Source organism: Chamaea fasciata, unplaced genomic scaffold, assembly GCF_029207755.1.
Source record: "Chamaea fasciata isolate MVZ Bird 193981 ecotype frontalis unplaced genomic scaffold, bChaFas1.0.hap1 SCAF_1, whole genome shotgun sequence".
Classification (NCBI taxonomy): domain Eukaryota; kingdom Metazoa; phylum Chordata; class Aves; order Passeriformes; family Sylviidae; genus Chamaea; species Chamaea fasciata.
This window is the reverse complement of record NW_027094086.1, coordinates 70,936,626-70,964,427: the sequence shown is the minus strand read 5'-3', so window position 1 is coordinate 70,964,427 and position 27,802 is coordinate 70,936,626. Positions and strand designations below refer to the sequence as shown.

The following is a 27,802-nucleotide window of genomic DNA, read 5'->3' as shown; positions in this document are numbered from 1 at the left end:
ACAAAGTGTCCTAAAGAGAGAATCTATTTCTTGAAATTAATTTCAGTAACAGAGATGAGATGACCTTGTTATAAACTAGGGCTCTCTATTCTCAGATTCATACATTTAGCTTTAAGAGGAGATAGCTGCCAGAATTGCTCTGATCCAGCAAATCATAACCTGAAGCCACATAAAGGCTGCAGCATGTTTCTTTGTGGTCATTAAGCTAAGCACCCACTTAAATTTACTTTTTAATGACAATTTTCCTCTCTCATTCCAGCTGGTATATTGCACAAAACTCCCCTAAAACTATATCAAACCAAGTACTGCTCTGCAGATACAAGTGCCTACCAGCTGAGGATGCAGGGAATACACTAATATTTGTGAGTGCTCTCCCTCCTACCAGCAATTTTACATTTAAAAGGAGCCTGTACTTGCCTTTGATGGTGTCACTGACAAGACCCCTTGAGTACAATCCTCATGTACTTCAAATCACTTGGGAAAACACTGGGAAGGTGGAAAGGCATATTTAACAGAATAGCTGCTCAAGGCACGTGAACCAATGTAGGACAAGGAGCTGTAAAAAAGAATTTTCTGGTCATCTTTCAAGTACCTAGGTAGCCCCTGACTTCTCATCCATCCCTCTTTGGCTTTGTTTACTTTGGAATTAATGTTCTTCTCTGTTAAAAGAAGATTTCAAGATAAACCAACAGCATAAACTGAAGCTTCTCCCTCAGGAGAAACAATAACTTCTGGTTCTTTTCCTTCCAAAGAACCAGTAAGCTCTTCCAGGAACACAGTCCGTAGGTGTACTGGTGAAGGATGTTTCTGCCTCCTCCTTTGCCACCTTCACCATGGTGGATCCTCACCACTCGTACCCTGGTTTGTCTGGTTATATTTATGCTTCTTCCATAAAGAATTTACTATAGGCATTATGAGCAGCATCCAGCTGAGACTTTTCGAGGCCTGGTGCATGAATTGTAGATAGTTCCAGCTAGCAATGGATGGATCACATCATCTGTCCATGAAATTCATGTCACAAAACGCTTGGACTCTTCAGGTCACTTCTAGTGGGCAAGAACCTTTAAATTTATTACTGCCAATACAGAAAGAAGAGCAGAAATGGCTGTAGATAAAGCTGTTATTTCTACCCCAAATCCTGCAGAAGATGTCTGTGTAGTTATGCCCAGAATCTGTTTCATCTTTGGTCTTGATTTGGGTCCAGGGTTCACATATACGTATGTATGTATGTATGTATGTATGTATGTATGTATGTATGTATGTATGTATGTATGTATGCATGTATATATGTATAAAAGTAAATACCTAACAAAAATACATATAAAATTTAAAAGTACATCAGGAATAACTGACTGCCCATGGAGTAACTGTTCAGATGGTCAGGCTGAGGGTCAGATTCTTTCTGCTTGGTGATGGAGGAGAGGGGAGAAGCAACTCAGCACAGATGCACCTTGTTTGCGAGAGCCCTATAAAGGCTGGGCACTACTTGTGCTTGCGGAGAGCAGCAAAACCACTCTTGCAGTGCCTAGCATTCAGACTGATGGCACTTCCAGTATGACTCCATTTTTCGGGATGCAGAGGATAGGGGAGCTGAATCATAGCACTATTCACTGTGGCAATGTTACCAGCTGTGCTCTAGGGCGACTCACTTGGAATACACGAGCCCTTTGTTCCATCCCTTTGTTTTTCCAAGTGCTCTGACTGCCCTTGTGAGGGAGGGGTACTTGACAACACAACTTTATCTCAGAAATGGGGTCAAAATAAATGAAATCAGAGAAGGCTTTTGTATTCAGGTGCAGTGATGTAAAGCATACAAGGGAGCAGGGAAGGAAAGTTAAATTCAGGTCCTCATATTGCCTGTAGAGCCTTGGACCCCATGAGGTGGACAGGGGAAGCACATGTATTGACCAAACTCGGATCTGTTGTGCAGCAGAATGTGGACATCAAATGCAAAGCAGAACTGTACTGTGACACGACTTGGATGCAGGACATGAAGAAATACTAAGAAAGTTTGCAAATGATACTAAACTGGGAGGAACTCCCTCAAAGGCAGAGAGGCTGTGCAGAGAGACCTTGAAAAATTATAGAGATGGCAATCACCAACTGTATGAATTTTAACAAGGTCAAGTGTTGGATTCTGCACCTGGGGTAGGGCAACCCTGGACAGGTGGACAGACTGGGGAATGAGATGCTGGAAAGCAGTGCTACAAAAAGGTGCCTGGGGGTCCTAGCTGATGGAATTCTGAACATGAGTCAGCAGTGCCCTGGCAGCCAGGAGGGCCAACCCAGTCCTGGGGAGCATCAGGCACAGCATCACCAGTTGGGCAAGGGAGGGGATTTTCCTGCTCTGCTCTGCACTGGGGTGGCCTCATCTTGAGTCCTGTGTGCAGTTTTGGGTGCCACAATGTAAGAAAGACATTAAAGTATCAGGAGTGTCCAAAGGAGGTCAACAGAGATAATGAAGGGCCTCGAAGGCAAGCAATGTGAGGAGCAGCTGAGGTCACTTGGTCTGTTCAGCCTGGAGGAGACTGAGGGGATACCTCATTGCAGTTACAGCTTCCTCATGAGCGGAAGAGGAAGGGCAAGCACTGATCTCTTCTCTGTGGTAACCAGTGACAGGACTGGAGGCAATGGCCCAAAGTTGTGTCAGGGGAAGCTTAGGTTGTATGTTAGAAAAATGTTCTTCACCCAGAGGGAGGTCAGACCCTGGAACAGGTTCCCAAGAGAAATGCTAACAAGTCTGACAGAGTTCAAGCAGTCTTTGGACAACACTCTCAGGCACATGGTGTGACTCTTGGGGTGTCCTGTGCAGGGCCAAAGGTTGGACTTGATGATCCTGGCGGGTCCACTCCAACTCAGCACATTCTATGATTCTATGAAATGACACATTACAGGAGAAAGTCCCTGTCAGAAATACCACCAAAATCCTCCTCAAATGTTAATCTGCAGAATGTTTAGAGGAGGTAAAACTAGGGCATTATTGAGAACAGAGGCTTTGGCCCTAAGAACTCAAGGATAGCTCACCTTAGCAATTGTGAAAGACTTGCACTGTGACAGAACTCCAATTCGAGTGGCTTGCTTTCTGTAATATAAATATTTTTTTTTGCAGAAGATCCCTGCTGTAAGCTCCAGGCTTGCTTTCCATGACTTCTACTGAGGGAAGTAATTTTCAACCTTGCATTGCAGGAAAACAGACAACATGACAAACCTGTTAAGCCTAAAGTTCTTCAGGGAAAGCAGAATTAAAAGTTCTTTCAAAACACACATTTACATGGAAAATATTTGTAAGAGTGGGGTTGTAGCTGGTGCAGATATTCAAGAATTTTAGGGTGAATTAGTGACACCTTCAGGTGTTTGTACCACTTCATACTCCAATGTTCAAGCAGTGAAGTTAGAGCACAGGGTGCTTGGAAAGGGATACTTTATACTTTCTGGCAATTGGCAGTTTTATGAATCAGGCATATTTTTGGCTATAAACTTTGTTTTCCCAGTATCTCTGAAGAGCAAAATTTTATAATACATGTAATATAACAGAGTCATGGAAACATTTAGTTTGGAAAAGAACTATGGAGATCTCTAGTCAAAATGCCTGCTTCAAGCATGGATCAGGTTACTCAGGGCATTATGCAGCTGAGTCCCAAAAATCTCCTACAGTGGAGATTCCATTATTTCTGGGCAACCTACACTAGTGCTTCCCTGCTTGCATGATTGGAAAAAGTTCTTCCCTTTATCCAGCTGGGACATTGCTTCCTGCAATTTGCATCTACCACCTCTTGCTCTTTGTTCACCTCAGAGATGGCTGTTCATGCATCTTCTCTGTAATCCCTCTTTGGGTAGTGCACGACTGCTGTCAGCCCCCTCTCAGCCTTCTCTTCCCAGTCTAAGCAGAGGCTGCTCTCTCAGCCTCCTTCTGCACATCACAGGCTCCAGACCCTGAACCCTCTTGGTGCCCCTTCAGTTTGTCAAAATGTGTCATGTTCTGGGGGGCCAAAACTGCACACAGTACTCTGGACTTCAACTCACAAGTGAGGAAAAGAATCATGCTCCTTGACCAGCTAGCAATGCCTTTGCCAGTGCAGCCCAGTGGGTGGCTGGTCCTCCTAGAGACCTTGAGACAGGGGTGCAGTGCTGAGCCTTTGTAACTCCTGTCTTCCCAGGACTCCAAGTTCTTTTCTGCAGTGCTGCCAGACAGCCCCAGCCTGTCGTGGTCAGTTGGGTGGCTCCATTTGAATACAGGGTCTCATGCCTGTCACTGTCAAACTTCATTAAGTTCCTGCTGATCCATTCCTTCAGCTTCTCTGGGTCCCTCTGAATGTGAACCCTGCTTCCAGGATATCAACCATTCCTCCCAGTTTGCTGGGATTATCATAAATTCTATTAATACATTGCAAAAGTATTTTTATGTAACAATCAAATAACTAAAACCTCATCCAGTATATGACATTACCTGTGTTGTATTGTTACCATGCATTTTCAGAACTAAGTGATCCTGTCATAAATCTTTTAAATTTCTTGTAAGGGTGGTCTGCTTTCATTCCTGAGACACATGCATTCCATATCAGCATGGATTTTGTGCTGAAATTGAAGTCTTGGTTTTGTTGAGGAATATTTAGAAAAGTTTGCAGATCTTGCTAATGCAAATGGCAAGTGAATTACACTTCTACATCACCCAGGAAACTAGAATTGGTTCAGTTGCATTTCACTGATTTCTGCCAAGAGGACCTGCAACATACTTCACGTATTTCTGTTAATGAACCACAAATAATTTAAAACACAGAAGGTCACTGAATACGAGAATATCTGACAGCAAAAGTTAATGAATGCTATGTGTGGTGGCAAACACTGAGTATAAAATGCAAAGTTTTCAGTGAGGAGTTATCTCTGAATTCCTGTTTGGTGAAGCACAACTGCAATGAATATTTATTGCCACCTTATTTAGCAGCATGAACAAAAGGAACTGTTATAAATAAACAAACGCTGTGACAGTTCCACTGCTGCTAGCTTGACGTTCTCGTCTGCAGTCAGTCAAACTGAAAGACAAAGCAATCAGTGAAAAGATTAAGTCAAACATCCAAATTACAGAGGTTCTATTTTTGTGTTAACTACCGTCATCACTGATTTGTCCATGACTTGTGCAAGGAAGCTGCTGGTGAAATTTGACAGGCGTCAGCATGGCATTTGCGTGCTTCCAGATTGAAACGATGGCTTTTAATGTAAATTTACACAACTTGCCTAATGTTTCCTTAGCATATGATAAAACTTTGAAGGGGCTAAAATTTACAAAGCAGAGCAATGTAAGAGGATGCAATTAAGTAGTCAGTAATGTGGGACACACACACATGACAGAAGAAGGTTGTCTTTTTAACTTCTTGCAACGTCCTACTGGTGGCTCTCCCTCAGTAGCTCACCTCCACCCTTTGATGTAAGGACGAAACCACTTCTACAGTGCAACTGTTCTGATAATAGCAGGTGACTCACTTCCAACCTATTCGTGCTCAGACCTAGTTTGACAGCCACTTTATTCTTCAGAGCCAGCAAAGCAAAACTTTAACTGTGTTGCTAACTTAGATGAAAGCCCACAGTGCATATTTAGTAACCCATCTGCTCTGCAAGCAGGAACTTGGGTCAGAGGCATACCGAACCCTTTGATTCAATCCAAGTAATACACGTTTGTGAGGTGTTTGCAGGGTCAGTATTTGACAAGACAGGATGCACATTGTCTAGGTAAGCTCAGAGGCTTGCTGCCCCCCTCATCTCACAGCTGGCACTTTGCAGGGCAGCGCATGGCCTCAGTGCATGTGCACAGCCCTCTCTCAATCTCTTGTTCACTTAGATCAGGGCTACATCTTCCCCTCAGGAATGCACTGGGAAGGCTGGAGGAGATAATATCCAGGAGTTTTACTTCAGCATTGCTACTAATCATCATCTTCTGAAATGTGTTGTCTATAGCAGACTGTTTGAGTTGGCGCTTGCAGGGAGGGAAAACATAACTGGAGAATTTTATTGTGTCAGCAGGTTGGCCTACTTAATTCTGTTGTATAGATCATAGCACAGCTTTAGAGGAACTTCTTCACCAGAAGTTATGTCCTACATGGAAGAGACAAACTTTTCACACTGACTCTTTGGAAATGCTTCCCCATGATTTCAGCTAAGCTTTGGGATGCCTACGCATGCATCACATCTGCCTACGTAACACTGACAAGTCAATCCTCAGTGCGTCTGCCAAGCTCCACACCCAGGCATTCAGCTGGAAATCAGTTATCCTCTAAAAACTTCTCCAACAAAGTGTGTTCATGATCAACCACCTCACCAGAGTCATGTAAATTATCATGATGATCACACTGCCAGTGTGGGTCCATGTGGGTGCCTGAAAATCTTGAAAGAAAAATAAATTAAAATGTGGAGAAGAAAACCCATTTAATTTAAATTAATGTTTAAATCCCAAAGCCAGTTAATCCTACACTATTTTTCTCTGTACAGTCAGCCTATCAAGAAGCTATTTCTCCCTACTGCAAGTTCCTGTGGAATGGAAAGTGCATACACATCAGAGCACTGGCCATCACATCCATCCATCACTGCTCGGCAGTTGTGACTCTCAGTGTCTTTCCAAGTGAGTTTTCTAAAAGTATATATATATGTTACATTGTCATATCACATGTATCAGATGTCATACTAGAAAGGCTTTGTTCCAGCCCTGCTGTTCACTAAAGAAGTTTCATTTTAGGATCTTATGCACTGCTTTTGACAAGGATAATGAAACGAGTCTCTTTTTTAACATAATAGAGTATCACAGCACCAAATAAACACACCATATCTATGATCTTTATCTCAGGGCTCAGGACTGAAATTTAGGCTGGAATGAAGGAGACACATTGTGTTTGGAACAGAAAACAACGTAAGTTCCAGAGGTCTTTGACTGCTAAGGTTTCCATTGTTGAATTTTTAGGACCGATTTCTAATGACACAGAAATACATTCCCATATAAATCATCAATTTTGTTCTTTGTGGAAATCTTTCAGCATTTAGGTATTCAGGGACAGCTTTCTTCCTTTATCATAAGTTTGCTTCTCTCAATGCCTGTATTCATTCAAATAGCTTTTTCAGACTCAAAGATCCTCCAAAGGGATATATTCCAAAGAAGCCAGGAAGTAACTTCCCAATACAGCTTCACACCTCCCCAGATGATAGTTTCAAATTAATCATCTGTTCTGGGGACAGCAGATGGAAAATAATGTTCCTGATAAAATGGGTCTAATGAGAGCCGAAGGACCCGTGCTGACTGCTAATTTTACAAGAAATCCTAAGGAGATTTTTGATTGGATAAATGGGGAATATTGAGGTTTGCTCTCTGCAAAAGAAATCCTCCCACTTCACTGATTTTGAGGAACTTTGACCAAGCAGATGACTGTCCAATCTGTTTTCATTTTGGCCTCCTGGAATTTAGAATCTGGGAATGACACTTGGGTTTATTTCTCAGTCACAGAAGAGACATGACAGCCTGATTTGAGTTCCACAACACAGCTCCAAATCCTAACATCCTTCTTCTCAGCTGCCAGAAGGATAGAACATGGAAGAAGCTCTTACTTTCTGGGATACAAACAAAAATTACACTGTTGGATCTTAGGTACCGGGAGCAGCTCTGCAATAAGTTCCTGCAGTATGTCCTACCTAAACTGCTTTTCCTGATGCCGTGCTGCCTCCCTCATTTTATACTCTTCCATTATCAGTCTTTTATTTTTTGTCCTGTGTTCTACCTGCCCAGTTATATTTTCTCCAAACCACACTTTCTCTCTCTTTCTCTCTTTTCTCAGGTCTTCTTTTTCCTTCCCCTTATACAGCCTTCCTTTCCCAATTTCTCCTTCGCTTTTCTTTTAGGTTTGTCTGTTGCAGAGAAAGTAGAACCTGTCTAGCATCCAGCCAGACAAAAATCATGAACTAATTTTCCCTAAAATAGATAAACTCTCTTTATAGATCTCTTAATTGACCACTCTCCTAGCCATCTCCCCCCCTCCCTCCCTTCCTGCTCAGAAGCACAAAGCTTCTGCACTCCCTGCTGTCCCCTTTTTCCTGCATGCCCCCAGCACAGTCTGCTCCTGCCATAAGCTATCGTCTCTTTAATAGCAGCAGTATTATTTTTGGTGCAGCAGGAACTTCATCCTGCCCTAGTTCATGCAGCGTACTTTGCCTTCTTCCCTCCTTGCACGAGTTGTTGCCGCAGCTTTATCATCACACGCACTCTGCTTCCCCTTCTGCTACAGCTTCAAAGCACTCCAGATTTTTTGATTTGCTTCTCCTACTGCTCCAAGACACTGAGTGATGCAGAGAACCTCCTACAGCCAGAAAGTAACTGTGATTTTTAGCGATGATGTTTGCTCTAACTATTTAAAGCACACTTAAGAAGACACATAATAAGTAGGTTTGAGGGAAGTGGTAGCAATCCACCCACTACGTTCCTTTTAGCTAACCCTTTAATTAAATATTAAAGATATGGTTCTCAGGAAGATTTAAAATAACCCACTGACAGAAAAAAAGAGGTTAAAAACCAGCAGAAAATGAAATAATTCCCCCCAAAGACTTACCACACCTTCTTGCTGTTTTTAACATAATTTTACTGTGCTGATGACGAAAGAGCTTTTCTGAAGGGAAATAACAAACCTTATGCTTTCAGTGCTAGATCACTCACTGTGTTCTCAGGGAGTCCTGCTAGGGTTTATAAATTATTTGATGCTTTAGCTAAACATGCCAGTTTCCTCTTCCATAAGAGAGAGCAAAGAAAGTTTGTAAAAACTGAGAAAGTGAATTACTTGCAACGTTATTCCTCACTCAAAAGACACATTCTGCTACCGGATGCACAGAACTGATATGCAGTTTGAGAGGAAAAGTACATATATACCCTGCTTATAGCCTTGTCTCCAAGTATAAAGCAGAGAGAGATAAATGACAGCAAGATCTGAGCAGATTTGTGATACGAAGCATTTCTTTTTGTAACTGAGTTAAGGCACACCACAGATGATCAGAGGAGAAACAGAAGTGACTACTGATGGAGATGTAAGAAGTGCAAGAAACCAGGTATGCCCACAAAACTGAGTGGCTCTGACCTGCATATTCCTTTTGGTGAGGGCTTTGATTATTTTTCTCTGTATCTAGCTGACAAAGCTCGACAGCCTCACTGAGCAGTGTCTTTGCACCAGTACTCCAAGAATACCTGCTGCTTCTCTTGTGCTTGAACTCCATTGTACTGCTTTTGTTCTTCTATGCTGCATGTAGTTTTAAATCAAACTCCAGAGCCCCAAGGTCTCTGTATAGTCTCCAATGTTGCTGTAATACAAAAAAAAAAACTTGTCAACCATTTCAATTTGTTCTCGAGTTAGCCATATAATGGAAAGTGCTTCCAAACACACACTGCTTTCCCCCTCCAAATCAGTCTTACAATCGATACTGTCCTACTTTCAATTAAAATACCACCACAACAGATACATCTCTATGGTGCTTAGAATCTCACAACAGAAAACCCATTACTTTGAATACAAAAGCTAGCCAAAATGATTGAATTCCCGAGGCAGCAGAAACGATACTGGTGATTTTATTCAGCACGTGTCCAACACGATTTTCCATTCGGAATCCACATTTTTTTAATGCTTTTCTATTTCATTCTTAACATTACCTTCAGCTTTTATGGAGTCCCTTAGAAAGTTGTTTTTTTCAATTTGTTTACCAGAAAACTTAAATTTTAATGATTAAATAATAGGACATTTATATACATCAGTGGGTTTTCTCAGATACTGGGCTCTAGGTACATACAATGTCTATTGAGTGAAAATAAAAAAGAAAAATTCCAGTCATGCAAATCATCTTACAAACCATGTTCCATTTGACTTGAAAATTTTTACTCTTTTACTGGCATATCATTTCAAAATTAAACAGATAAAATTTTAAGGTTGCTTTGTCCATTTCCACTCATTTGCTTTGCTGTTTTGAAGAACTGACAGGCCACATGCTACTGCAGAAGGTACTGGCAGGGTAATCATTGTTCTGCTACCACCAACCAACCCCTCTGAGCCCTGGTGTGGATGTGTTTTAAAAAACCACCTAACCTTCAGCTGACTGCACTGGTTTATTTCTGAACAGCACATCACAATATCAGCACAGAGAGCACATTGTAACCGGTTGGGTGATTCCACTTAATAATTTTTTAACACTAGGACCTTTCAGCATTTTAATTCTGGTTTCATTTATGAATTAAAGGTCATATATAGAGCACAAATGAGGTCTAAATTTAGTCACAGCAGACCACAGTTCCACATAAAGACAAATCTTCAAGTTATGTTGACCTGCTAGGAGACAAAGATAAACAGCACAGCAAACATGTACCTGCAATGCACTGCTTCCCTATTAAATATTAACTGTTTCATTTACATTTAAATGAACTGAGCAGCAATGGATAGACTTTCCAGTACTGCTGTTTGGTGCTGCTGTCATGGAAAGAAGCTGAAGACAATGTGGGCTGTATGGGGGCAAATGACGCAATCTCAGCATCCGCTCAAGTGACTTCAATGATGACCATTCTCCAGTCTTGAAATATAATCCTACACAGCATTTTTTTTTTCTCTCCCTCTGTAAACACATCTGTTCATAAATAACTTAGATGTCTCCTTGACATTCATGGTATGTAACCGAAGCTGAAGTAGAAAAGGATGGGCGGTGTACAGCACTGAGGAGATGTCACAGTACTTTTGTTCAGCATTTTTGTCAAGTGCAGGTTGCTAACATCAGCCATCAGAGACGGGTGGGGTGACCCACCCATATTTTTCATGGGTCTTCACCAAACTCTTAAATGTTGCTTCAGCTTCCTTTCGACTGAATGACTTTTTTGATTTGCCAGCTTTTCTGCAGATACGGCCCTGCGCCAAACACAAAAAGAAAACCTTCATTAAAGACGTGAACACGCATCTGGAAACCACAGCTTAACTTTTCAACTCATTAGGACAAGAGGCATTCACTTACGGGTTCCAGCAAGCACAGTTCCCAAGCGTGAGCAGACAAACGCGTTATTAGAGATGATTTAAAATGATATTCAGGGAACGGGTAAAAAGGAGGAAAAGAAAAAAAAAAAAAAGAAAAAGAATAATAAAAAAAGAAGGCATCTGGCGACTGTTCCTTCCCGGCAAGCCCCTGTGCTAGCACGCCGCCCCACTTGCAGTAACCTGCGGCTGCTTCCGCGGCCGTGCCTCAGGGCTCGCCTCCCTCTCCGCTGCCCCGGAACACCTCCGGCATCCCATGTTTGGCGTGAGGCCGCTCATGACCACCCCTCCTGCCGCTCCTGCCCTGCCGGGGCAGCCCCGGCAGACAGCGACTGCCCAGGCACGGCTGCTCTCACTGCGCAGAGACACCAAAAATAACATCCATCCCGCGGAACACACTGCATCCCTCCTCCTGCAACCCACCCCCGAGAAATGAACAGCTCTGCTCTTCCTCAAAGGAGTGCCTTAAACCAACTTGCTTCCATCTTAAATTGAAAGTTCAAATGCGCTTATTACCCCTTCATGCCAAGTTTGATAATGAATGAAAATGCATATACTGCATTTTTATCACTCTGCTATTAGGTATTACCTCTAACTGCACAGCCGTATGGAAATTCAAACCCTTGTTTGGCAGTAGAGACTTCTACTGAGTTACCAATAGCTTACCTTATTTTTCACACTGGTTTGTGTCAATTACCAACCAACAGAGACACAAGAAAGAACTGCAGCTGCAGATTAATACCACTCTACAACAATGAATACCTTTAAACAGAATAATTAAAATAAAATAAATACCTTTAAAGTATTTATGACTACCGGATTTGTTACAAAATGTAAGTTTATTAAAGTCACTGGTCTAGTAATTTTAGTAGTTGTTTGATAGATTGCACTAAAAGCCTTTTTAACAAGAAATTGTATTTGATGAGCAGCTATCATATTAGTGTTAAAATTACTGAGAACCAAGTTAGAATGTTCTCATTTTTCTTCTGTTCTTTAGCTAAAAAAAATCATCTTTTTCTTCCCTGATTTTACTGTCAATTTGGAATTTAACCCAAAATTCGGCATTTGCAATAGCATGCAACAAATACTGAGAAAATAGTCAGGTATACGGAGGGAAGAAAAGGGGGGAAATGGGAAAAAAAGAAAACAAAATCTCTCCCAGAGTATCAAATTTACTTTTACAGACTAAAATGAGTAAGATTAGTGTGCAGTGTGGACAAACAATTTCTTTCTAGAAAGCTGTCACAATATTGCAGAGGCTCTTTTGTGTTCAGCACTGCTCCTGTTACAGCAAAACTATGGACACAAGAAAGAAAAAAGCTGTTTCCTACTCTTGTTTTAACAAATAATTTTTCGGTGCAGTTCGAGTTGTCTCTCAGAGCATACCTTAACCAAAGATTACAAACACTCTCCAATTCCTACCTTGATTTATTCACAGTCAATTTATACCTATTTATTTTTCCCCAAAACAGCTGTTTTACCTGTCGATGCTTTTCCTTGCCTTTCTCCCTAGCTGCCATTTACAGACTAGGAACCTATTTCCTCTTTAAACCCCCCTGACAGACCAAACAGCTGGACACCTACATCTCCACACAAATTTGGCAATTTATATGTCCCAAATAAGGATGATCTGAATGGTTCTCAACTGAGTCCCGACCATAAATTTTCTTAGAAAATGTTCATTTTCAGTTGTGACAGATGGAATAATTAAATAAAGCTGGGTAACATATTTTTAAAATCTTATTGAATAATTATCATACATAATTATATCATATATAATTATCATTCATAATTATTCTTCAGGAATATATTTGTGGTTACAAAACATTCTGTATTTTCTTCCTAATCTAGGGTTTTGTTGGAAGCACACTTAGAGAAACATAGGAAAAGATAAAACAAAGTGCAACAGATGATTAAATCAGCATAGAAAATGCTGTCCTCAAAATCTCACCAATGAAATGCTTTGGAAAGTAAATATAAACTTACTCTACTGCTAAATTTCTGGATTAGATCCCTTTGTCATCTCCTGTGTTTGGCACTTTATTTTTTATCCTTTAAGGCTTTGATACCTTTCTGAATTATATGCACAGCACCTAGGACAGTATGATTCACCTAGAAATAGGATCTTTGCATTGTGAACAACTCATGTTTGGTGTCGACTATGTACAGCTTTCAAAGCAGGAACGTAAGAATTCTCTGGTGTCGTAAGGATGTGATAAACATCATCACATCATGTAAAGTGTTACTGGAGCTATATCAGATGAAAGGAGCATCATTTCATGAGTTTATTCTGAAACCTTTCTGTTAGTAATGCAATGGATCATTAAATCCACTTCCCCACTGGTACCATATGCAGGTTGTATGTGAACTGCACCATCAAAGACCAGTTAATTCTACTCTGCTGCAGTATATGTATTGCTATGCTTATACAGAAACGATGGGTGGCACGGTCAGCACTGTCTCTTATTAACCAATATCCTGTCAGCTGTTTATAATTTGGATAAAATTTAACCTCCTAGACTGAAAGTTTCCCTATTTGGTGCCTCAAGTAAACCTGGGGTAAAAAGAAAGAAGGCTGGAATTTCAGCTGATCGACTTCAGATGCTTTCAAGCCTATACTTGTGTGGTATCTACTGTCTTACTGATTTTTAGTTTTCTGCCATTCCCAGAAAATTCTTCCCAAGTTTAAGTAAAAAATGTCATTTTGGATGCAATTATAGAAGAAAGTATCAAATGTTTTACCAGACACTGCTACCAGCCCTGACTACAGTTTATTTTCAGCCTGCGTGTTAAACATGCAGTCATTTTAGCACCTGGGAGCTGCTGCATTCTGTAAAAGTGGTAGCGATGGTAAATACAGAACGTAAATATGTGCTGTCCACAGCTCTGTTGGGCACAACTGCATTTTGACCAGTCCCCAAACCACATGTGTCACTACTGCTGGGGTAAAGAATACAGATCATTTGCATGGCCAATGTCTGGATGTGTCCAGCACCACATGAAGGAAAGCTATCAAACTGGTATCTGAACAAGATCAAAACATTCCACAAGAGGTTAGAAACAACAAAAAAAGCAAAAAAAGCAAAAACCCAAGAAAGCCTTTCATAAAGATATCACTGTCAACTTCAGCTCTGAGAAGTCGCACCAGGAGCTTATTTAAATACTTGCAATACTTTCAGACGCTCGCAGAGCGCCTTTCATAAAGGGATAACTGAAAACCTAATTAGAGAGTTGGAGAGAACGTTTCAGATTTTGCCATCTGCTGTGACTTCATGTACTTATCAAGATATAATTTTAACAAGCTAGAAACATATGAAAGGTGAAAGCAATGCCACAGCACCCAACTGGTTTTTATGCAGCCATGCTGAAGCGCAGGGGGACGTGTGCTGCGCTCAGCCTCCTCCCTCGCTCGTGCTCCTGCTGCGGCCAGCCTGCGTGGCACAGTGAGCAACCACATGCCACTCATCCAGGCTTTGCCCAAACTAATGAGCTTGCACAAACAGCTGATAAGCATCCAGTCTATAACCCTGATAATGGTGGGCAAAAAGATCTCCTAGAACACGATCTGCTGCAGGCAGCCTTCTCAGCACCCCGGGCGTACTGAGCGACCAACCACTCCCTCCTGCCATGTTCAGCAAAAGGCCCAAGGTATGATTTGTCCCCCTGTCCTGGCTTCAGTTGCAATAGAGTTAATTTACTTTCTAGTAGAAGTGGTGGTTTGGATTTAGCATGAGAAGAATGTTGATAACACCCTGATGTTTTAGCTGATGCTCACACTAAGCCAAGGATTTTTCACAGTGCTTTGTGCTCTACCAGGGAGCAGGTGCATAAGAAGCCAAGAGGGAATCTGGCCAGGACAGCGAGCTGAACTGGCCAAAGGGATGTTCCACATCATAGAACATCATGCCCAGTATATTAGCTGGGGAGAGTTGGCTGGGAGGGGCCTGAGCATCTGTCCGTGGGTGGTGAGTAATGGTATTGTGCATCACTTGGTTTTCTTGTGGTTTTTCTGTCTCTTCGTCTTTAACTACTATTGGGCTTCTTGTTATTATTATTAGTATTACATTTTACTTAGTTTCAATTATCAAACTCCTTTTCTCAACCCACAAGTATTTACTTTTTTTTTCTGATTCTCCTCCCCAGCCAGACAGGGGATGAGGTGAAGGAGTGTTTGGTTGGCAGCTGAGGTTAAAACATGACACATTCACATCTATGGACCTCTGTGGGCAAATCTGGGAGCCTCTCTACTTCCAAGTGATGCCACATGAGTCTCTGTGAACAGATTTCACATCTTCCCTTCATAATGCTCTGTGACACTGAATCACATCCTCAAAAATATTCAACTCAACAACCATTAGCTCTTTAAAATCTGTCAGTACCACTATCAGCAGTGTGCCATGTCAACTCTTTCCCAGCATCACTAGATCACAAAGTAGTCCAAAGAAAGAGTTAAGTCCTGTACAGAAACCAAATATGAAGCCTGAAACTCTTGAGCCCACTATGACCATATATTTACCCACAGCTGGCCTATGGTGTCATGAAAAGCAGTCCTGACGTTTCTTCTAGTCCTTCCAGAATCAGGACAGTCTCAAAGGGTTTCTCTGGACAAAGCGAGTTCCCTCTCTTGACAAAAAAATGATGGTAGCTCCCAGGTCCAAACCCAATATTTTAGGACAGTACCAGCTGTGCTTCCATGTGTGTCCAGTTGGCATTCCCTAGAAGGACAGGACTACGTATCAGAGGTCAGCCTTCCACAGGATCATACAATCACTGAAAGTACTGGCTGAAAGGAACCTGTGGTGGTCTCCAAGTCCAGCTTAGACACTTGGAGCTGAACCATCCAAGGTTGTGCTCAGTCCACTCCTGATGCCACTCCCTGCTTTATTAGGTCCCAAATTTTCAGAGATTTAGTGTACACAGCCAAGAGCCCTTACAGGGCTGATGTTATTGTGGAAACAATGTAAGCCCCCATGCTGTGGATCTCTGAGGTGTCACAGCAAACCTTCTGTCACACCCAGACATTTTACCTGGACCAGCTAACAAAAAAGCTGTGTACATTTCCAGTAGTGCACAGCTAGGAGACTCAGAAGCAGGCAAACCTTCATGTTGTTACCACAGCTCTTAACACAGTCTCCTCAGCCCTGTGTATTTTCATTAGTCCTGGCAATGCAAATAACTCCAGGTTGGTCTCCCAAGGGCAAATCACACAAACCTTCTGCACATGGGGCTAAACTGAGCCCATGGTGTAAGCCAGCATAAGGAGACATGGATGGCTACAGTTTCCTTTTCTGTCTCTGTCTCTTAACAGATCCCTACAGCAGGTCCTGCTGACCCAACCCTTGGTAAATGTCAAGAGATGGAAAACAAGCAGAGATAGAGAAGCATACAAAAGACTGCAGTAAGTCACTATGCCAGACACAGCCTCTGTGGTGATGCCTCCATGGACAGGAAGATGATCCACAAGGATATGCCCATTTTCCAAGTCTCTTGTGCCAGGCTTCTCCATGGACGAGAAAAAAAAAAATCTATGGATTTCCTAAATATTGAAGCAAGCTATGAGTTTCCAGCACGTAACATGTTCCATAATGTGCCAGTGACTAATGGCTTTGGGCCCCAACTATTCCATGCAAACATACTCAAACATTTTCTGATAAGGAACAGAGGCACTCAGTGCCTAAGCCTGAACCAGCCTTACCCTAGAATATTTAAACAAGCTTTCAGAGGAAAATATTTCCACTGGCTTTAGAGACACATTCAAAAGCAGAGTGATGCTGAAGTGAGTACTGTCATGCTCTCAGTGCAGTGATTGCAATGTGTCACAACATCACTGTTAGAGCGCAATATATACAGTCTCTCCCCCCAATTACACGGTTTATAATTTTTTTCCTTCATGTACTGATGAGGCACAGTTGATCAAGTCACAAAAAATGCACACATTTTATATTGCACTGTATATGATTATTAGCTGGAGCTAAAATAAAGCAGTGTAGAAAGTGATACAGACAAATAATGTTGCAGTATAAGTAAATTAAAACAAGGTTTCCTGCAAATGTGTAATTTCCAAAGCACTACTTCCATGCCTTTTTTGGTCTCCTTTTTAAGAATAATCCATAAAAGAAGTGAAAAAGTAGCAAGTTCTGGCTTTAAAGCATTCTATAAATTGTACCTTCTGGGAGCATAACTGTTCTTTGTCCAGGAAAAAAGAAATCTGAGTTGCAGCTGAGTAATTATTTATGCTCATTTGTCTGTGCCAGTAGCCTGGTGCCAGTAGCTCTTAATCGATACAAATGCTTACAGCCCCAATCCCTGTCTGACAGCTACAGAGCACCGTGCTGCTCTTCCTCGCCTTCCCCTAAGTCAGCACAGAGTTAGCAGAGTGATTTCAGCACAGATGAGGGTTAAGAAACTCCCTCCCTGCATTTTATGGGTGGGACAAACTCTGTGCTGGGAAAAGAATAAGAAAATTTGGGTGGTGACTCAAGCATCTCCAGGGCTGAAGATAGGACAACATGGTGGGCTTCTGTCAAAAGAGCCAGTCCATGTTCCCTGCCACCAGAAGGGCACTGGCTAGTCTAGGTGACAGAGGGATATTTTCTCTGCTACATATCCTCAGTCTTTTGCTGAGCTCCTTGGACGACCTCTCTGTGGAATCAGGCACTGGCAGAGTTCCTGAGGGCCAGTCCAGGCAAAAAGGCCGGGAACATGACAGCAACTCTTTGCATAAGCCCACAGGTCCTTTGCATCAGGAACCTGAAGCTACCCAAGTTAAACACAGTCATGGGTGTGAACCCAACCAAAGCAAAGCCAACCCAACCATCCTTTGTGACAGGCTGTAAAGATAAAGGAACCACAACAATGCCCATCTTCACATTCCCCTAAGTTTTACAACGCTAAAACAAAACAAAACAAAACAAAAAACCCAAAACAGTAGTAAAAACCAGGTTGCCTCTGGGAACATCTAATCGAGTTAAACCCAAATTTAGTAAGGTCAGAGTCACAAGTGGATGTGCTTTTCTCCTGCTATTTATACCAATGTGCCAATCTCTTGACTGCAGCATGTTTCACACTGATGCACATGGACATCTACTCAGAGAACCCTCACTTCTGAGTGCTTTAAGCACATATCCTCAAATGACCTTTGCATCATTTATAAATCTGTCTGTGCTTTCCATGTGGGAAAGAGGAATATAGTGAGGTTATATGACTTGCCCATGACTGCACCTGAAGTCAGTGGCAAAACCTGGCAGTTGAACTCAGATCACCTTTTCTCAGGCTAAATGCTCAAACTGTGAAACAACCCTCTCTGGCAAATGATTATAGAACACTTCAATGCCAGGTATATTTTAATGGAAACAATATTGTTAAATTTACAGAAAATTTAATATTTATAGAAATTCATAGAAAATTTAAAAAATTAAAAACATCGATTTCTTCTGTTTTGTGATGCTTTGGTTTTTTCATGGACGTGTATTATGGAAACAAGCCCTTCTTACTGCAGCTAGGGGCTTGTTACCATCTGTAGCATGAGCCTAGAAACAGGAAAAATACCAAGTCATTCCACAGCTCATAAAGCCTGACTATGACAAGCATCTGAGCTCCGGGCCATTTCATAATGCAGGCTTATGTCTTCCTTCCTCGGGTTTATTTTCACTCGTCTTTGAATGTGGGTTTGGGATTATAACTGACTTATAACTCAATCAAGGAGTCACTGCAGAAGTTCCATGGGTTTTGGAGAGCCTGTGCAGCAAAGGATTAAATCAGTGAGGACCATCAATTTTAACAAAGAAAACGCACAAGATCATGCAGCAGATAAAAAGACATTCTCCAAGGACAGACTGTGCACGTGCACGAGGCAGTCATGCATCTGCAATGCCTGGTTGAGGATGGACATGCCTGATGTATCCTTCCTCAGTGTGACTTTTAATGGGAATGGGGCGAATCAGACTGGCTCCTTGATTCTGTTTCAGAAGAGGAATCACCTGAACATCTGAAGTGTGGTGCCCAGTTACCTGTTCCATGCACACCGGTAGGGATTACAAATTCATTTTCATCAAAGCACACCTATGCTTCTCCCTAGCTCAGGCACTTTCAATTCCCACTGCAGTGCTCATTTCACTTTGAGCCAGGTTAGGTAACAGTATCATGTACTTCCTGTAAAGCTTGTCCTGAGACTTCCAGGATCGACTCAGTTACTGCTGTTTCCAGGTGCAATTAAAGGCCAACACCAATGCCCAGCAGCCTCCAGAAATGACCTGTGGAATACAGCAGCCCAGATCCTGCACTTTCGAAAAACACAATGATATCCAAGAGAAACCTGCTATTCCATTTACAAGCGTGACACCCGGATCCTGTGCACCTTACAATTAAGACACATTTTGAGCCATTCGGCCAGCATAACTACCACAGCATCTGAGGTTCTCCCTGTTTGACTGCAGAGGAATTGCACCCAGCAATCCTCCCACCGCCCATCTCCCTGCGCACTGAATGTCAGCATTACCTTTTTTGGCATTTACAGGAGAAAACTGGAAACTGCATGTGAAGGACTGAATACGTCAAGGAAAAAGAAGAGCCCTTCACTGACTCTCGCCAGCCCAAAGGAGCTCAGACAGGAAAAAGAAACGCAGTAAATATTATGTTACTTAACCACCGTCCCACTTTGTGAGAGCAGATGCCCACAGGGGTCTTGCCCCAGATCATGCCTGGCAATCAGACTCCCAGGATATGAGGAGCTGAATTACTGTGGAGTTACAAATCTTCAATCTGGAAGTAACCAGCCATGCATGGAAATCCCTGGGCATTGTGTGGATGCTGGGAAAGCTGCATATTTTCAAGACTAGCCTGTAAAAGGAAGAGTAAATCTTCCTCTCAATAGAAAGTGGGTTATTTAGGTTACTCCTTCAGGACATCACCCTTCGTGACTAGGCTTTTTGCATTTGAAAAAATACAATTTTCAATGAAGTATCTGACAAAGCACCCCAATGCTTCATGGTTCTCTCTGCCTGAACACTCACACTAAAGAAAATGTGCACTTCTTATATAATTCAGGGAAGAAGAATCTTGCTCTTTGTAGCAAATTCAATTTTCTCACAAAATCCAAAGCCACAATTCTTTCAAATTCTTATTTAGGAGATCAGCTAAGTATTGCCAAGATGAATAAAAGCATGCTTTAAAATTAGTAATTTGCCTCAATTTAGGGATTTCATTTATTTGATGACTAGTTTAACAGTAATAAGGATAGTTAAAAGTATTTAAAATTTTTCATTTTTATGCTTAGAAGGAGAAAAATGGAGATTATGTTCCGTTTGCTTTTGAAAAGAATTAAACCAACCTCCTATTTCAATGAGTTGGAATCCCTGTGTCTTCATTCCCCTCAGTAGAATACATTTGCATAATAATAGTGGATGGTCAGAACACCAATACATCAGAGTACACATGAACAATTATTTTTTCCAGCCTGTTTATCAGGCCCAGCATCTCAACGCATATGCTCCCACTAAAACTTCAGCTTCCAATCCAAGGTTTCTCAAATGAAATGAAAGAGACATCATAGAAGGCCAATAGATCTGATTTTCCTCTCTAGACAAAAAATATTCTGTTATCTCTTTGGCCCAGCATTTATACCTTTTCATGGGAAACAAGTCCCCTAACATGTCGTGGTCTCCTCTGTCATCTTTATATTTGAGCCAATGTTTTTCACCCATGGACCTAAAGCAACATTTCCTCCCCTGAGGATCACTTGCTCAGGCAACTAATTAAAAGCAAAAAGGGAAACAATTCAATTTTTAAGGCCCTAATAGGATACAATGGCTCCAAATAATTCAGAGACCAATGTGGTCTCTGTACATTTCTGCAGCCTTTGAGATCAGCTGATTTATTCATGGCTACACTACTCAAACCCAGCATCTGGAGTATGAAAACCCATGGATCTCCAATTAATTTCTGCTATACATATTTGAAAGACCTGGAGTCTGCTGACCTCCTGGACGCTGTGCAAGTCCCATCTGCTATCTGCTCGCTCACACTTTTGTTTGAAAGGATGAAGAGGGAGTAATTTAGACTATGATTAACTGCTACCTTCTGTAGCTGTTTGTCATAAAACAAGCCCATTTCTGCTGTTTCAGTCTGGTAAAACTCAGCTGGGATATTCAAATCTTTAAAATGGAAAGATAAATCCATTCAATAGTCATACAAGGCACACGGCATTTGAATCAAATGAACAGGGGCCCACTGAGGTATTTCTAGTGCTACAATGTGAGGGATCAAAGTACTAGACACCAACAACTTTTATTTGAATTCAGGACCTTTTCTGATACAAAATTAAAGCTTAACTATAAACTGTATCTTGATTTTTATTTAAATCATTCTATAGAAGCCCACAACAGCAAGAATACTCAGAATTAGGGGTACTCTGTTCCCACTGTAATATGTCCTGGCAAAATTTCTATGTTTCTTCTATTCCCTGCAAGAATCCTGGAAAAAATTTTATGGTCCTTCTATTCACTGGAAGAACAAGGGAGTACTTCCCTCAAAACGAAGACCTTTTTTCATGACAAACTGCAGAGCTGACAGTTACCTGACAGCTGCCTTTGTCTGTCAGTCTGGCCCCCAGACTCCACGGAGAGAACAAGGGACTAGTGAAAAAGAGGACAAGGCATCTACTGGTCAGCACTACCACAAGCTTAAATCTAAAGTCCCCAAGGCATCAGGTGCAGCTCTGTTTGTTGCTTTCAAAAAAAAGAAAAAAAAACCAAAACCCTGATGCATTATTTGGACACTGGTATATATAGCTTTGTCCTCTTTTAAACATCCACCAAACCATTCCAGTGAGAAACAACACATCTACTAGGAGGCACAAAACCCTCTCTTACTTCTGGACAAAGTCCACTTCTTTTCCTTTGGGATCATCTACCATGTTTTCAAAGGACAGAGACGACTCCTCCCTGAAACATGGGCATTGATCTCATCCGTGTGCACTGTCACTCAAGGAGAGCCAGGATGAACCTCCTGCTGTGACACCCCTCTCCTACAACTGGTGCTCTTCCTTCCTTCTCTCATTCCTTCCACTATTGATATTATTGTAACAATGACACCATTATCTGGAAGTAGAGAGCAACCGACTGATTTTTAAACGTCTCTCTGAAATTATCAATAAATCATTTTAAAAGGCTAAGAATGAGTAATACTCCATGGGCCACTTCCACGGCCTGGATAGACACAGAAAGACAGACATGGGAAGCTCAGCCTAGACAGACATGTCGAATCCTTGCCTCCAGGATGATAAACAACTAGTATTTAAAATATTTCATTAGCATCACCTCACCTCCCTGGCTGGCACCCCAGCTCTGCAGCAGCTCACGGCGACTGTTTCGCCGGTTCAGCAGGGCCAAGCTCTTGCCTGTGATGACAGGAGCCAGCGAGCAGCTGACTGTGCAGGAAGCAAGTACAAAGTCATCCCTTTAAAAGCCAGGCTACAGTTGAGTTAAGGACAACACCAAGTTTTTTAAAACAGGATTCTGGATCCCAGACAGATAAACAGTCTTCGGCCTTTGATGTACTGAGAATTCCCCTCAAGATACTGACTAGAGCTGTGTTAATAATTGATTTTCTCAGCTGAATAGCTGAAGCAACCAACCAAACAAACCCCAACTTGTTTGTTAATTAACATTTTTTCCTTGAAAACTGAGAGGGGAAAAAAAGTTAAATTTGGGACTGTTGGATTGTTATATTCAAACAAAAGTCATTTCTTTTCCATGTTAAACATTTTTATTTACAGAGAAAAAAAAATCTAAAAATACAATGCTAGATTCATGATAGGAAGCTAGGGTGTGCATCCCATAAGGTAGGGCATCTCTCAAGCAAGGTCACCTGAGGTGTATGGTTCCTGCTTGGTGAAATCTAGAGAAACAGCCACCCTGATTTAAAATCCAAGCCCTGGGAGATTTGCTCACGTCTGGGAACTTGGACAAAGGTTTCGCCACTTACAAGCACAATGCTGAAAAGTAACAGAAAAATGCTAACTCTTAATTTCTCTGTTGCACATTTAAATCTCTGTACAGACACAACTCCTGAGTGACATCCCATGAGATGTTAGAACGACTTATCTCAATTTCTCTTCTACTCCACTAAAAGGTCTGTGAAATACATGAGAAAACATCTGACTTTGTCAAGAATCTTAACCGTCTGAAAACGTATTTTCAATGTTAATTTTATCAGCTTTTGGATCACTTTGCCAAAATCAGGTCATACATGCTCACAGTTACTACTAGCTCTACCTGCAGACCAAGAAGTGCTTTTTCTCTTTGAAGAACCAGCAGAGAATGACAGTGCCATAGTTGGCTCAGCAAAATGGGACTGATGAGAAATGTGTCACGAAGTGAGCTACCTTGGTTCTATTCCCTGAATTGCCCCAAGGAGGAAGGTGTGCCATTGGAGCACTCAGCCCTGCCCACTCACACCGGCGCCTGTGCCAGCTGGGAACACTCTTGCATGTGTCACAGGCTGAAGTATTCACGGTGATTTCATGCTAAATCATGGCGCTGGGAACCAGTGACATTTCTCTGGAAAGTCCCTTTGACTCACTGGTGGTGGCAGTGCCCCATCTCCCCCTCAGCCCGATGGCTGCTGCCATTTGCTCAGGCAGGTTCATTCTGAGGCGATGGATTACGGCCCTCACCCTTCCAGCCTTGAACAGCATCTTGAATATTTCATGCTATTGCAGGTTGCTTACAGAAATTGCACAATTAACCTGCTGACAGCCATGGGTATTTGTTTGGGACAGCTCCTTGCAGGCACCAGGAGTGCCCACGGCACAGCAGGAGTCACCCAAACCTGGCCACACAGCGCTGGGGAATGCAGCATCTCCGCCCTAGATGCTCCGTCGGCTCCATTTTTATTTTTAAAAACTAACTGGTCAAAAGTAGATCACCTGTAAAATGAAACAGGGATAGGGGAGTGCCAGTCGTATTTTGAGCCCTATTATGCAATGGAGTGGGGATTACATAACGAGGGGAGTGCAATTACAGAAATGTGGCTCCCATGACACAGAGCCCAGCTACGGTGACAGGCTGGCAAACCATCACAGGCAACATCTCTCTAACCCAGAAAATAAATGTATTGACCGTACTGCCTAATAACCTTTCCACTTGGATTGAACAATCTGAGAGGTTGACACGTGCCATGTTATATCAATTTAACTACTAAGTTACTGTCAGCAGTTTATTTCTGCCCTTTTTTTTTTTTTTTTTTTTTTTAAATCCCAGCTCTCTATTTGTCATAACTGACTTTGCAAACTTCTGGAAGAATGTTATTGACACTCTTACTTTTTAAATGCATTTATTAATGATAAATAAACATCCTCCGGTCATCAAAAATTGCTGCTACTTTCTGGAAATCTCTTAAGTCGTTTGAAGAAAATTGTCAGATTATATAGCTGAGAATTACATATGACATAACTGAGAATTTACTAATAAAACAATTCAGTGCTTCTCTTCACTGAGCCATTTTATGATCCCAGTAAATATTCATTTAACCCATTTAACATTCAACACCGCAGAAAGAAGCTGAATTGCTACAAAATGAGAGAATTTAGCACTGTCCTTCTAAATTCTTGTAACAAATAACAACTATGACCTCTCTGAAGAGACCGGTTAACAAACAGTGAGATGCAGTAAGAGCAACTACAGAACTTCAGCGGACCTCAGGCTCCGTGTTAATTAAAACTGTTTTTTTTTTTCTTGGTAGATGTTTTTTTATATCCCAAGGTGACCTAGGAAACTTGACCTCTTGAAATGAAGTGCAGAGAAAAATACCATCTGATTAAAAAAAGGAGCAGTAGGCCCAAATCAAATAGGTTAAAGGGAAAATAAGCCACTTACAAAAGAGCCTGTTGAAAAATCAAAATTAATTTCAGTCTTAAGAAGAAACAAGCCTTTACTTCTGCTCAGCCAAACAGTTCCATAGAAGCAACAGGAGTAACCTCATTTTTAAGCAAATAAAAAGTATGTTATTATTTACTCCCCACCTCCTTGCCAAGATAGAAATTTAAGAAGTTACTTTAGTATAATTTACTGACAGGCAGAGCTGTGCATGTCCCCTGAGTTCAAGGGCATTCATGAACAGGAAAACCACCCTGTCACAGTCATGTGTGCATTGCCCACTATAATATAAAGCATAATACAAGGCCATTGAGAGCAGCTCACTGAGAGCTACTGCCTACCAGCAATATTTGCCCATTTATTAAAAATGGCTTATGAAATATTTCTCTTCTACGGATATTCTGCAGGAGGAAAAAAAAAAAAAAAAAAAAGCATAAAATGCACTGATTCAGGTCAGACAAGATTCTCTGCCAGGAGAACCGATCACCTTCTTTGAAGAGGAGAGCTGGCAAGAACCGTCTGGCTGCTGCCGTTGCAGCCCCGAGCCCAAATTACTTGTTCCCTTCGGGCCGGACGATTGGAAACCTGTACAAGTTTGCCAGCAGCTCGGACAGCGACTCCCGGCGTGACCCCGCGACACACCTCAGTGCAAGGTGCCAAGGCCCAAAGGCGGGGCGGCCCCTTGTCCCGGAGGGATGCTATGCGGGACAGCGCAGACAAAGACCTGGGGGCAGCAGCTCCAGCGTCCCGCCCTCCGCCAGCGGCATAACTGCACGCAAGGGACCAGCGAGTATGGCCGACTGCTTGGTGAAGGGCAGGAGGCTCCAATCCCAAACCCCACTGGAGCCCGGAGTGCCCCCTTTTGCTGTGGGGCGAAGGAGGTGCCCATCAGGGTTAATGAGCACGGTATCTTGGTGTGCCGCAGGCGGCAGAGCCAAGCACAGGGACAAAAGCCGGGCGGGAGGACACGATGGACGCATGTGCTCCTCCTCCCTCCAAGCTGTCCCGCACCTCTGTCGCACCTGCCCGAGAAGGGACCCCGGAGCCAAACAAGCGTGCCCCTGCCTTCGCCCCAGCGGTGACACCGGGTCCTCGGGGAGACCGGGCCTGGTGGCGGACAGCCGTGGGCCGGCCGCCCTTTGGGGTTCCCACCCGAACACCGCTCAGACCGCACCCCGAGCCATGGATGCCTGTGCTCCTCCCCGAGCAGGGAGTCCTACCTGCCCCTTGACCAGGCTGGCGGCGAACTGCCTCATGACAGCCTCCACGGTATAGGCGCTGGACCAGCCGCGGGGGGTGAGCAGCTCCATGCAGATGGCCCCGCCGTCCAGGACGTAGCCGTTCTCCAGGCGGGGGCTGAGCACCCTCATGAAGGGCGGCGAGAAGGGGAAGTTGTCGGGGAAGGTGAGGTTGAGCAGGATGTACTCCGTGTTGGTCTCCTTCATGTCCTGCCACAGCACCGAGTCCTTGTCCACCTGGTGCAGCTTCACGTTCCAGTCGAAGAGGCTCTCGTCCACCAGCTCCACCGAGATGAAGCGGTCGCTGAGCCGCGCGATGTCCTGCAGCTCCTTCATCAGCCGCCGGGTCCGCACCTGCGTGCAGTGCTGCTGCCGGCCCGCGGGCACCAGCGCCGCCGGCCCCGACCCGCACCCGGGGCCGGAGCCGGGGCCGGGCCGCTGCGCCGCCTCCTTGCCGGCGCCGGGCTCCCTGCCCACCTCCCGCGGCTTCTCCCGGCCGACTCCCGAGCGCGCCTGCTGCGGGGGCTGCTTGGCCGGCTCCGGCGCCTTCTTGTTCTTGTGGCCCCCAGGGCTGCCCTCGCTGCTGCTGCTGCTGCAGCCGCCCCCGGGGGGGCCCTGCTGCTGCGGCTTGTTGCTGCTGTTCTTCTGGTTGCCCCTGCCGCGGAGCGAGGAGCCCTGCTGGCTGCTGCGGTGGTGGTGCTTGGGGTCCTCCGTGTCCCGGCTGTGCAGCCGGATCAGCCCGATTTTCCGCAGCAGAGTGGCCATGTTGTGCGCGGCTGTGCGATCCCTCCCGCCTCTGAGCACCGGTGGGGCTCTGGTGCGGTTGTTATCAATTTAAAGCCCGGCTCGGCGGGTTCGCTGTTGGCGGGCGGGCGGGCGGCGAAGCGCCTCTCCGCCGGTCCGGGGCGCGGAGAGACGGCGACGGCGGTGCCGCCGCGGTGCCGGAGGATGTGCGGCCGCCGCTCAAACGCCTCCCCTGCCTAGAGCTGCGGCGGGGAGCATTGCCGCAGCGGGGCTGCTCCCGCGGACATCACGGCCCCGCCGCCGTGGCCATGATCCCGTGAAAAGGAAGGAGGAGGAGAGTTGTGGGGGGAAAAAAAGGTAGGAAGGAAAAAAAAAATCCCCCAGCCGCCCGCACGGGAGAGCCCCCTCCCTCCCCCCGCACAGCGGCGGCGAAACCGCCTGCGCTGCAGATGGCTTCCCCGGCACCTTCGGATCGCGCTCGGCCGAGCCAATCCCCGGCGGCTCCCGGCGGGCCGGGCCCCGCGCCGCTCCGGGCGCCTCCCCCCGAGGCGGGCGGAGGGGTGAGAGCCCGCCCGCGCAGCCCCCACTGTGCCCGCGCCGGCCCGCGGCGCGCTCGGCCCTTTGTTCGGGGAGAGGGGCCGCCCGCCTGGGCAGCGCCGCCGCAGCCCCGCTGCGCCCCCCCCCGCCGCCTACGCGCCTGGCGGCACCGCCGCTGCGGGGCTCGGCGGGGCGGCGGCCGGCGGGCAGCGCGGGGACCGTCCCGTTCCGCTCCGCCCCGCGCTGCGGCAGCGGCCCCGCCGGCCGGGCGGGCCGGGGGCGGTGACGGCGGGGAGGGGCGCCGGCATAGAGCCGCGGGTGCGTGGGCAGGTGTTGTACACGTACGTGTGTGTGTTCGCGCGTGTCGCCGGCCACACGGCCGGTAAGC

General features: G+C 44.2%; 1 protein-coding gene across 1 annotated transcript; it reads right to left on the bottom strand.

Annotated features, from left to right (window-relative positions):
* Positions 1 to 9,567: 9,567 nt before the first annotated feature.
* On the bottom strand, positions 9,568 to 27,530 carry UBE2QL1 (ubiquitin conjugating enzyme E2 QL1). Its single transcript, XM_066185866.1, has 2 exons — positions 26,116 to 27,530; positions 9,568 to 10,901 (listed from the first exon to the last, which is right to left on the bottom strand). Exons 1-2 carry the CDS (start codon positions 26,896 to 26,898, stop codon positions 10,770 to 10,772), a joined length of 915 nt encoding a protein of 304 aa, XP_066041963.1. The 5' UTR covers positions 26,899 to 27,530; the 3' UTR covers positions 9,568 to 10,769.
* Positions 27,531 to 27,802: the final 272 nt, after the last annotated feature.

What these genes read in the sequence shown, in the direction of transcription:
- UBE2QL1 (XM_066185866.1), bottom strand. Translation starts at nt 26,898, where the DNA reads ATGGCCACTCTGCTGCGGAAAATCGGGCTGATCCGGCTGCACAGCCGG. An exon ending in CCAGCCTGGTCAAGGGGCAG is followed by an intron (nt 10,902 to 26,115) that starts GTAGGACTCCCT and finishes TGTTTGGCGCAG; the next exon opens with GGCCGTATCTGCAGAAAAGC.